At 40.2% G+C, this 12,558-nt stretch overlaps 1 protein-coding gene across 13 annotated transcripts in view; it reads right to left on the reverse strand.

The window, feature by feature from the left end:
* Window positions 1-356: 356 nt before the first annotated feature.
* The window catches only part of Kidins220 (kinase D interacting substrate 220), a 106,636-nt gene continuing 94,434 nt past the window's right edge, over window positions 357-12,558 (reverse strand). For 9 of the 13 annotated variants that reach the window (XM_070015225.1, XM_070015222.1, XM_070015220.1 and 6 more), the window contains one exon: window positions 7,956-10,895. In XM_070015225.1, coding sequence (XP_069871326.1) covers window positions 9,639-10,895 — 1,257 coding nt within the window. In that variant the 3' untranslated portion in view covers window positions 7,956-9,638. Of the gene's footprint in view, window positions 4,327-6,048; window positions 6,101-7,955; window positions 10,896-12,558 lie in introns of those variants that run through there. The other 4 variants (XM_070015229.1, XM_070015227.1, XM_070015228.1 and 1 more) reach the window with 1 other exon arrangement.

The following is a 12,558-nucleotide window of genomic DNA, read 5'->3' on the forward strand; positions in this document are numbered from 1 at the left end:
TCCTTAATAATGACCTCCTCTCTGCTCGTCACCACCACCATATCTCTACGTGGTGTACACGGGCAAGTGGTCAGATCTGATGTGATGCCCCAGGAGTCTGGGCCTAAAGTCAAAAGTCTACAACTCCCAGTTCAGTTACAAGAGACTGAAATGCCACGGGACCGTCTCAATCCACCATCCCTGATACATCTGCTCCTTTCCCAGCTCTGGTGATTAGTTCATCCTTAGACAGAACAGGGTCTCAGTTTTGCCTTTTATTTCCCTTCCCTTAGGAGACAGCAACCACAGTCATTAAAAAAAAAAAAAAAAACAACTCTATTGCAATAATGATTTTAAAATAGATGTTATTTACCTATTAATATTTATTAAGCATTATTATTCAATATTAAAGTATGAAGAAAATACACAGTGGCACTTAGAATTATATTTTAACACAGAATGCTAACAGCAGACACAAAAGGGCAAATATATGAAACCAGATAACAGTAGACTGCAAATAACATGAATGCATCTTGTATAAACTTCGATGTGTTGGCCTAATCCATGATACTAATGGGATTGGGGATATTAAATGTAAAGTCAATAATTTGAATCAAACATTAAGTGGCCAAAAATAATTTGTGGGGAAAGGGACATTCAATATTAAAAATATCAACTTTTTTCTCTATAAATATAATTCATATGGCTGTTTTTCGTAAACTTATCATTCAAGACTTTTTCTCTATAAATATAATGCACATGGCTCTAAGGTTTTATTAAAAACTTACCTTTCTAAAATAGCCCTTTGAAGCCAGGTGACTTGAGTGGATGGGTGGGTTGGAAGAGAGGGAGAGAGTGATAAAAGAAAACCATTGATCAAGAGGCATTGAATTCATAAACTGACATGTTGAATTGGAACTCCTTTGTATAACTAAAGATAACAAAAAATTAATTTTAAAAATAAAATAGCCCTTCAAGAGCCCCCAAATCACATGTTAAAACAATTAGATAATGTTAATGATGAAGATGGCATACAAATGAAGCTAAAAGTAAACTATCTTAGCAAACTGTAAGGAACAACTGACCCCTGCCAGTAAAGACTGAAAACCACTCACTGCAGGAGCGGGCATTATGAAATCACACGCTGGGTTTGAACCCTGTCTAGGTCATTTAGTTGCTGTGTGACACTGGGTAACCACTAACATCTCTGTTTCTCAGTTTGGATTTGTGAATTGAGGACAATAGTTATGAGGTGGTCATACAGTTTAAATTAGTTAATATACATGAAGGTCATGGACATGGTCAGGAACACAGGTAAGCTACTTTGGTTATAACAAATGCATAATGATACTTTAAGTATGTTATGGATACAGGATGAAGAATAATTGATAACATAAATAACATGTTTAATTGGGGGTGGGGGATTAAGTTGAATATAAATCATTGCTAACCCATAAATATGGCTAAAGATCCAAAACAAGTCCATGTCATATACTAAAGTAACACCATAATAAGTCTAATCAAGAGTTCATCAACAGTAGGATGTGTTATTACTTTAGGAACTATTGAAAAAATACTACCGTTGACTCTAGCGGTCTTAAGATATAATCTAATGTCAGATAAATCAAAATGTAGTCGGGGGATGCATCTTAGAATGAACGAAATCCTGATATAAAGCCTGGACAGTGGTCAAGGAGTTAGATGGCAGAAGAATTTGTTTAAAGACAAGAATGTAGACCACTGGATTCTCCTAGTGGCTTCTCTGGGGGAGCTCTATTTCTGGACAGGAGAATGGCCACCCTGGTTCAGGCCCAGTGGGAGCAGAGGTGCGAGCCGGCCAGGAGCAAATCCCCTCAGGCAGTGCCAGGAGAGGCCACTGTGAGTCACCTTTGCCTCTGGAAGGCTGGAGAGGGTTTAAAGAACTGATAGCAACAGCAATGCCTTTGTGCTTCTGACCATATAAAGTATTTATCGAGCTGAATTCCAGGAAATGGAAAAAAATTGATAGCAACAGAATGTCTATTCCAAATACTTATAATCAAAAACCCTAAACACTGGTCAGATTTCAGATTCCTGGTGGCAATCTGATCATCTGAGAGTTCTTCGAATAATTCGGGGCTGTGAAACTTCCTTCCTTGCCCCATCCCTAGCCTTGCTCAGGTCTCCCTACAACCAGCCCCACAGTGCACAGCTGTTCAGCTTTTGGGAAGTATGGAAATAATTAGCCAATTGGAAACCAACTTCGTCTAAGACCCACCTTCTGATTAGGATTATGATTTTAGCAGACATCTTTATCGCAGTAAGAATGTCATACAAGGTAAAATGTAAAAGATGGAAACAAAAGGAATTGCTCTTAAAGCTGAATACAAGATACTATGTGTAACTGGCGCTGAGCAACTATGTCCGAATCTAAGTGCCACAGACAAGTCTGATCCTCAAGGTGCAGAGCCACACCCAGCCTCCAGCCTGACTTGCCGCTGGCTCAGCAGCATCCCCTGATGTAAGATCCCAGACCTTGCACACTTCTCCCCCACCTCCACCTCCTGTCCTTGGGCAGCTTTGGATCCCAGTAGAGCCACAAAATGGAGCCTGATCTTTAGGTGAACCGAGGGTTCCATTGAACTGTTACACAAAAATGAAGTAGACGTCAGATGTACTGTTGATAAGACTGGGGGATTGTTGCAATAGTTCCTTATCCTCAATATGATGAGGAAAATCCCCAAACAACACAGAAAGGCCTATCCAGAAGTCTCAGCGAACCATGGTTTTCCTAGGTGACATTTAACCAGTGGCTGAGATAAGGAATGACAAAGATGGGTAAGGAAGATCTTTGAAACTACCCTTGCTGGGGCTGGGAAGGTGGCTCAGTGGTAGAGCGCTTGCCTTGCATGCCTGAGGCCCTGGGTTCAATTCCTCAGCACCACATAAGCAAAAAGGAAAAAGCTGGAAGTGGCGCTGTGGCTCAAGTGGTAGAGCGCTAGCTTTGAGCTGAAGAGCTGAGGGACAGTGCCCAGGCCCAGAGTTCAGGCCCCAAGACCGGACCCCCCCACCCCACAAAAAAGAAAGAAACTACCCTTGCTAAAAGCAACGCTGAAGGTCTGAGCTCAATACTTCATCCCAGACCGTGATTATCTAAAACACTATTTTTCACTCTAACTACATACCTCAATTTTTGATCCCAGAGAAAACATGTTCAGCATAGGTAAGTTATACTTGAACATTTTCAGTATTCTAATGTAAAGTGCAGGAGTGAACCACTTTGATTCTATAATTAACATTAATTTATCCGATGGGCGCCTGTTAAAGACTAAACAATGGGTTTATGTCACACAAGTAGGCGAGAAGTAAACATCACCTAGAGCTGATCAAGATGGGCTATGGATGCCCACCCAGGACGTTTATTGAATAAAGCATAGGACTCTTTCTGGAAAAATTACTAGAAGTAGAAACAGACTAGCTTATCAGGGGCAGACAGGTGACAGATAGGGTAAGCCAGTAAGGAACTGCTCAGACCCAGTAGTAAGGTATGTCACACTTGATACTATAAGATGCCACAGGATTTCTGGACAGTTTCCTAGGGTGGTTATTCTAGTTTATTTTGTATCTGTTTTATTCCCTCCTTTAAGTATTCTGTAACTGTCCATAGGCTCTCTGAAATCTAGAGCTTGGCCTAAAGAGCTGCATTGAGTTTTTTTACTCTGCTGCCCTGGGGAAGGGGGGAGGGTGTTTATGGTAAAAAGGGTGGTGACAACACACAAAAACAAACAACAACCACCACCACCTCAGGGTACAAAAAAGACTGAAAGGAACTCAAGACAAAACATAGTGGTTGAAACACACACACACACACACACACACACACACACAAACTAAAAAAAAAGTCTTTCAAAATAAAAGTGGTTTAATTTGCACTGAAAAACAATATGCAGCCTACAAACTCTCAGAAACACAAATTAAAAGGTAGTTACAAGTGTCAGGAACTATGATAATTCTGAAAATAACAATCTTTTTATTAGATACCTAAGACCATGCTGTAAGACTTGAAATGCCAGGTCATGTAGAGATAAGTTACATGCTTTTTGCTATACATTTGGACTCTTACCTAAAATTTCATTAAAAGAACACTTCATTCTAACTAATTTAAGTTCTACAGCTACTAAGAACACATTACACTGGTGAGGTGAACACATCTTTTTTCCCAGCTGACTGCACGCCGCTGTTTCTTCTTTACTCCCTTATATTTGGTGAGGAAGCCAACCATGAGAAGCTAAGCAATTGTCAGGAGAAATGAGAAGGAAGCACTGTCGGGTCTATGGACAGGGGACTAAGGTCTAGAGCCCTTGTTGCCTTGAAGAAAAATGAGGTAAATAAGTATAAAATGTTAATATTAGAAAATGATGGTGAATGAAACAATTATTTCTAACCGTTTCTTAAATGTAAGGGTCATCTGTAAACTGTTTTCATGTTTGAACAATTCATGTTAATAGGCTATTCATGTTTGCTAGATTCCCAACAAAGCAAGATACAGCCTCTAACACACACGTCTGGCTAAGCAGCACCCCCAGTGTTTGGCAGGAGAAGGGCAAGGACTGCATGCTTCCCTCTAAGCCAGTGACCTGGCCCCAGCAGAGAGAGAATATTGTGTGTGGTCTGGAACAGCACCCTTGTCTTTATGTAATTAATTATTGTTGCTAATTTAGATTGGTCCTCACTTCAATTAGATTTTTTTTATGAATTTTGATGATACTTCCCAAGGCCATGATGGCTCATTCCTGTGACCCCAGCTACTCGGGAGGCAGAGACGAGAGGTGAAAGGTTATCCTTTTTACCTCTGCCAGGGCAAAATGTTAGGAAAAGCCTATCTCACCCAACAAGATAGGTATGGTGGCACATGTGTATGCAGGAATGATGTATGTCAGAGGATCAAAGTCTAGACCAGTCTGGGCAAAAAAAGGAAGACCCTACCTGAAAAAATAATTAAAGCAAAAAGGGCTAGAGAAGCAGCTCAAATAGTAGAATATCAGCTTGGAAGCATGAGGTGCAGAACTCAACCTCCAGTACTGCCTCCCAAAACAAAAAACCATCTCCCTCACAGTTTTGGCACTATAGATGGCCATTGCTAATGGCGCCCCAGCTGCATGATGGGGAAAGCCACGCACTGGGAACTGCTGTTTGACCTTTGCACGTTGCTCTCTTCCTGGGCTGATGACGGTGGTCCAACTCTCTCCTGAGGCTGGATGGTGACAGCAGCTGCAGTTTCCCGTCAGCCCCAAGATCACAAAATGACTCCAGTATCGGAGCACTGGAGCCTCCCATGAAATCTCTACTTGCACCATCTATACCTTGTCTACACTTATCAAGGTGAGATCCCTAAGTCACAGAACATTTGTAATTGTTCTTCCCTCCTGGCGGGCCTCTGCATTATGCTTTATTTTCCAAAAAAAACCTCACTGCACTGGGCAACCAGAATATTTAGTGCTCACTCCATGTCCACAGAGGCCCTGCTCAAAAAGGACTCAAAGCCAGGTGTCAGTAGTGCACACCTGTGACCCCACCTACTCAGGAAGCTGAGATCTAAGGATGCAGTTTAAAGCTCACTTGGACTTCAATTAATCACCAAATCATCTCCGTTAATCACCAAATAATAATAATAATAATGATGATAATGATAAAAGCTGGAAGTAGAGCTGTGGCTCAAGTGATAGAATGCTAGCCTTGAACAGAAAAGCTCAGGGGACAATGCCCTGACCCCGAGTTCAAGCCACAGGACTGGCACAAAAAGAAGAAGAAGAAAAAAGATTCCACCCCAAGCTCTAGAAATGTCTTCCAATCTCCACAAAGGCCAGGGTCAAAGCTGTCAGGATGATAGAGCCCAGGCTGGGATGTTACTCATTTTATGAAAAACTTCCATCATGTAGGTGACCAAGGCTACTTCCTAGCAGTTGTTCTAGATACTTAACTCATATTTGATAAAACTAAGTGGTAAGAATATTAATTCCGTAAGTAGGAAAAACTCTTCCCACAGCTGGCTTAATACTAGTACACTTTGAAAACTAATTTTTTACATACCTTAGACTGCATCTTCTGGAGATCTATCTATCTCAAGGACGGCATTTTCTTCCTAGGCACGAAAGGGTTTAAAATTACGTAAGATCTTAAAGTCTCTTTCTACTTAATCAGTCTCAGCCAGGGATTCTCAACCTTGGTAGAGCGACGAGCCATTTAAAAAGCATTCAGTGCTGGCTCACTGTGAACTTCAACTTTTCAGCTCATTTGTATAATCATGGCCAAGGTTTAAGCTTGAGTAGGGAATGACAGGGGGTAGTATGACCTGGAGAATTACCTAACTGTTTCAGATGGGCACTGAGGCCTTATCCCCACCCCAAGCAAAAAGGTACCCCACTGGCTTCTACCCTCCTTCAAGGGTCAGCAGGACCTGTGAGGTGGGGGATAAGAGGCTGGGCTCCAGTCTCAAATGCTGACCAAAAAATTCACCACACCTTCTTTTCTACCTCTTCCCCCTTAAGTCATCCACCATAAGACAAAGGGAACAAGAGCTCCTCATTCTCTCTTTTCCTGGCCACTACTGTGATATGCTCAAGATTTAGCCAGGAACTCAGGGATTTTTAAACTATGGGATACTTCTAAAGAGGCTGAGAATTCCTGGTGTAACCCAAAATTATGTGGTCTTAAACCCTTTTAAATTTAGTACTTTAGCCAGAAGGAAAAAAAAAAGATTTAATTTCATTCCAAAAAAATTCACCACACCTTCTTTTCTACCTCTTCCCCCTTAAGTCATCCACCATAAGACAAAGGGAACAAGAGCTCCTCATTCTCTCTTTTCCTGGCCACTACTGTGATATGCTCAAGATTTAGCCAGGAACTCAGGGATTTTTAAACTATGGGATACTTCTAAAGAGGCTGAGAATTCCTGGTGTAACCCAAAATTATGTGGTCTTAAACCCTTTTAAATTTAGTACTTTAGCCAGAAGGAAAAAAAAAAGATTTAATTTCATTCCAAAAAAATTCTGATTAGTATTTGTAAGAAAAAAATTAGTCACATATATTTCACTGTAGTACTACAGCATGCAAATGATCCAGAACTCTCAAGAGAATTTTAGCTCAAATTACTTAGGCAATTAAATTCTAAGCACTATATAAATAAAGCTCTAATACATCATGTGAAGACAAATTTTCCTTCAATAGTGAAATGTTGTTTCAGTTTCCGTATACTTAAATTTCCCAGCATAGGAGGGCTGATCCTTAAGCATTTGGCACCATGCAAGTTGTCTCGAGTGAAAAATACCAACAGCTTTGTCATTTCTGGGCTTGTCCAAAGATAAGTGCACAGGCAGCACCCTGTCAAGAGGAGCAGACCTGCCTTTATATGACACACATTAACACATCTCCCTTGTGGTTTACAGTGGGGGCAGACTGGTCCATAAAATATAAGACTCTACAGCAAGATTCAAGCCCCAGGTTTCTATCCATCTTTATCCTGCTTAAAGCAGTGTGCATGTGTGCATCAGTCTGGGCAGTGTGTTATAAATAGAATAGATACACATAAACTGGCATACAAACTCAAAGAAATTATGGTGACTCAGTAACCCATCTGTACTGTCATTTCTGTATCAGTCAGAAAAAGCAAACGTCCAGAATGTTCCGTAATAGATTGCTGTTCTCCAGGACCTGGATCATCTGGCCTGCTCAGCTACAGAAATGCACAGCAAGATGCTATGGCACCATTGAACTCTTTGTCAGAGATGCTAAGAGAAAGCACTGGATGGCATGGAGACTTTAGAGCCACGTTCTCTCAGAAACACTTGTGGGGGTGGCTGGAACACTTCTGCCAACTCTATGACCTGTGAGTCTTTACCAACTGCTGATACATGACAAAAACAAACACACACATTACTTCTTTATTTTTAATCAAAATGATTCATTTACCATAGGGAATAAAACTCCATGAGTCAGAATGACATGCAACTTTTTATTGTTTTCTAAATCTACTTGTACATTTAGTACTCCAGTATTAATTTCACAAACAGCATGAGAATGTATCCTCCAATGAGGAAGAAGCTGCAACTACTCACCTGAAAAGGAAAACACTGACTCTGAAATATTACAGCACATTGCAAACTAATAAATATCATAAATATTAAAATGTTAACACTACAATTTATAAATGTCAGTAACACCTTGCCTTTGTTAATGCTAAAACATTTGTGAAAGGTCATGCAAAGTAAACTATAAAATGCTCCATTGTACTCAAACGTCAAGGCAGTGACACACAGAAGAGCAACTCTCAGCACAAGGCCTGGTCAAGTAGGTGAGCAGCACACACACACACACACACACACACATGGTTCTGTCTAGGTAATCACACAGCTGTGACCTCACCATCTGCAGTCCCACCTGTGATAAGATATACTGCTAGAACTAATTCTACATAATAAGCTATGTGAAAGTGACAAACAATTTTAATGCATGATGGCAGGGACCTCTCTAGCCTACATATACCGAAATGCAATCATTCTCTTAATGTCTGTGAACAATAATTGCAAAGAATAGGGTTTCACGGTCACACCAGTTATATCTTGTTTTTACTCACACTGTTTCATGCTTTTCAATGTTCAAAAAATGTACTTCCTCTTTTAATAATCCTTCCTCACAATTAACATGCTGATTTAGGGGGCAAATGCAGCTGGCACACTCTGCCCTAATATAGAAGACAATGATTTAGTTCTACCCAATTAAATATTTCCTTGTCTTCGTCACTAATGTTCTTAAGTAAAAGTTTCTTCATACATCATTTCACAAATTACCCATATCTGCTTGATTCTGCAGAGGAAGAGTTCATGCTTGGGTCTGGGGATACAGCTCAGTCTAGCATTTAGAAGGTCCTAAACAGGATTCAGAGTACCACCAAAAAAAAAAAAGGAAAAAAAAGAAAGAAAAAATTCCCCCCCCCGCCCCCCAACTCTTGCTAAGATCCCTTAGAAAAGCTGGGCACACAACTTAAAGAGTTACCGAATGAATCGTACTAATGGTAAGGCTAGCCCAGCTAAACTGTTAAATTACTCTGGGTATTGCTGACTTTCTTAAAGCCCTCTTCAGTAAATATTTTCTACTTAAAACCTTTTTAGTCATCAATTTGTATATTATATAGAATATTGGTTGTCAATTTACAATTAATTCACCCTTAAGTCTCTGGCTACTCCAAACACATAAAAATTCCTTTTTTTTTTTTTTTTTTTGCCGGGGGTGGGGGGGCGGTAAATGAGGTTTGGGCTCACCTTGCTAAGCAGGTACCACAACTCCATGCCTAAAACCTGTAAATTCTTATCTAAACACCTTATGAATGAATTTGCTTTTGTTCCATCTCCCCCAGGTGTGTGTTCAATAATTGTTCTACAAAGGGGATCCTTAGGTTTTTCTTTTGCAAGTTAAGCCCTTTATACTTAACAAACCAGCTCTTTCTGATTTATCTTTATACTTACATGATGTCTCAACAATTTTATGGAGTTATGTGCCAATGAAAAGCATAATAATGGTAGTGAGGTTTATAAACTCCTAATGTATGAAGGCGGTGGATGAATTCAAAATTCAGGACAATTTTGTGATAGGGCCTAACATTCCACCACTTCTACTTGTTTTCCTTAAAGAATGCTTTCTCTTTCTTCTCCAAAGCCTGCACTATCAGAAGGGGCTACTGCATGGAGCTCAGAGGCATCTTTCGAGAGCCTTGTGTAACTCGAACGTAGGCTTCGCTTATGTGTCAAGCTTTTTAGATTTTCATTCTGAATAGTAGTTGGAGTGGGCCCGGGCATCAACATGACCTGAGAAGACTCTCTAATTCCCTCCATCTCATCAAAATGTTGATTGGGTCTTGTGGCTGGAGCAGTATTGTTGTTCAGAGTCACAGTACTGGGTGTTCGGTTCAGATTATATGTCTTCTGGCACGCAGGCCAGCTCTCCTCAGGACTGCTGGCTATCAGGCTACATTCTGAAGGGCTCTTCTTGTCTTCTGAGCAAATGGACATGCGAGCTATGATTGGATCGTGCAGGCCGCTCAGGCTGTGTGGCATTCCCCGCTTCCCAGTGTGGGTGTCATCTTCCAGCTCTATGAGATTTGCCTTTTCAAGCTGGGAACCATCAGCGGCTTCATTGTGAAGAGAGTGATTGGGAGAACTTTCATTAGATCTCACTCCTGAATCTGATGAATCCTTTTTGTCAAGGAGAGCATCTGACAAGTACTCTTTTGCTTTAATGAATGTCCTAATAGGCTCAGCAGTATGTTCTGGAGACTTGGACACTCTCTCAGCTTTGCCTTCCACTTTTTTATCTTTATCATCTTTGAGCAGTGGAGTATTGTCTGACTCTTCCGTACCTGATTCATCTTCATCGCTTGGAAGTTTTTGATAGCGCAATCCACCTCCCTTAAGCTTCAGATCTGTCTGGAAAAGACTGGACCTTTCTGAGGATTTCTTGCCTGGGAGCAGCTTACTGCCTGACTGGTCAGACTTTTCATCTTCTTCAGTAATAGGGTCCAGGGGTGAGGCATCATTAGTGGAAACGCCAGATGATGAATAATCTATCACATCCCCCCTTTTCATTAAGAACGACTTCCTCCCATCATCTTGCTTTGGCTCACTCTCCTTCCCCTTTTCTTGCTCTAGATTAGAGTGAATGGAGCCCCCTGATGAGCTCTGACCCATGTAATATGTGCTGTGGGGAGAAGATCTACCACTGATTGTCGCCGACCCAGTGCCCCCTTCTAACTGAGACATCTGAGCAATATATTCTCTATAAGCATCTCTATATTCAGCCTGCACCTTATCAGTAAGCTTTGATATTTCAATACTGGAATCCTGGGAATTGAGACTCGAAAGACTTGGGGTTCTGCGAGTTTGTGACTGTGAAGACAGAAAAAAAAAATTAAGAATTCAAATAAGCAAAACCAAAACAACCAAAAAAGACAAATGCCAGCTTAGGAAGTATATGTGTACACTAACAATTTTAAAAAATCATCAAAATACCAAGATCTTTTAAAATAATTCTACCTAAACAGTTTAACAAAAAAAAAATGTGAACTTTTAAATAGAACTATTGTTATTATAAAGCTTTATAAAAATTTTAAAATTTGGTAAAATTTAAAAGTAAAACTACAAATTATATTAAATCATTTTAGCACTTATTTTTGTTTGTGCTAGGTGCTGTCCTTGAGCTTTTTTTGCTCAAAGTTAGTACTCTACCATTTAAGCCACCTCCACTTTCAGCTTTTTTTTTTGGTGGTTAATTGGAGATAATTTTCTCACAGACTTTCCTGCCCAGGCTGGCTTTGAACCACAATCCTCAGATCTCAGCCACCTGAGTAGCTAGGATTATAGGCATGAGCCACCGGCGCCCGGCTAAGCACTTGCTTTTAATAACTTCAAAACTTAAAATTTTTTTTTTTTCCGGTCATGGGGTCTGAACTCTGGTCCTGGGTGCTGTCCCTTAGCTCTTCAGCTCAAGGCTAGCGCTCTCCCACTTGAGCCACAGCACCACTTCTGGCTTTTTCTGCTTATGTGGTGCTGAGGAATTGAACCTAGAGCCTCATGCATGCAAGGCAAGCACTCTACCACTGAGCCACCTTCCCAGCCCAAAACTAAAATTTTATGTAAGGCAAAATTTACTTTCATTGATTAAAAAAATTACCCTTGGGGTGAATATGATCAAAGTATATTTAATACATGGAACTGACACAGTAAAATGCTTTTGTACAATTAATATACATTATGAAAAGAAACGCACCTGGAAGGGAGAAAGAATTAAGACATATCTCTAAAATAAAGCACTCAACTCCTTCAAAATATGATTTAAAAAAAGAACCTGTTCTAACTTGTATGATATGATTCCAATTCAGATCAAGACAATATACTTAAAAATGCCAAAATACCCCGAACACACACACACATACACACATATTTAAAAAGGTTAGAGTGCAATAGAAAAGATAAATAAAAGATAGATAACAGAAATAAAACCATGAGGCCAGTAGCTGGTTCCTAGTTAAGAGTGAAATTAAATAAGAAATTAAGTTTTATTTTCAACATGAAGTTTTAGGATTCAAGTTGCCATAAATCTTTGAAGAGCTATTAGGAATAAGCAGTACAGATTAGGAAAAAGGGAATGGGGAGAAAGCACCAGGAAAGTATAAGAAAGGATAAGAAAAAGGCTGAAACTAGGACACAGAAGCAAAGAAGAGCCTTCCCCTTGAAAGGGTCTCCTGGAATGCAGTCAAACTAGAAGGACTGAGCTACCCACCACATGAGCAATGCAGCTGTTCTCAAAAGCAGTGCGTTTTATATACACCTCGGTGGCAGGGGATTCACAAGGTTGAAACTCACTCCTGAGAATTTCATGATGTTATCAGCCTAACCGGTCTTATCTACAGAGTGCACGGTGGCCTTACTAGAGTCACACACAAATGATGTCACACCAGATTCAATGCAGTGGTACATAAGGACCCAGTCATCTAGGAAATGTGCAAAACCATGCCATCCTCACTAAATTTTGTTAATAAAAAATTATTTT

This window comes from Dipodomys merriami, unplaced genomic scaffold (genome assembly GCF_024711535.1).
Source record: "Dipodomys merriami isolate MVZ:Mamm:240054 unplaced genomic scaffold, mDipMer1.0.p SCAF_110, whole genome shotgun sequence".
NCBI classification, from domain to species: domain Eukaryota; kingdom Metazoa; phylum Chordata; class Mammalia; order Rodentia; family Heteromyidae; genus Dipodomys; species Dipodomys merriami.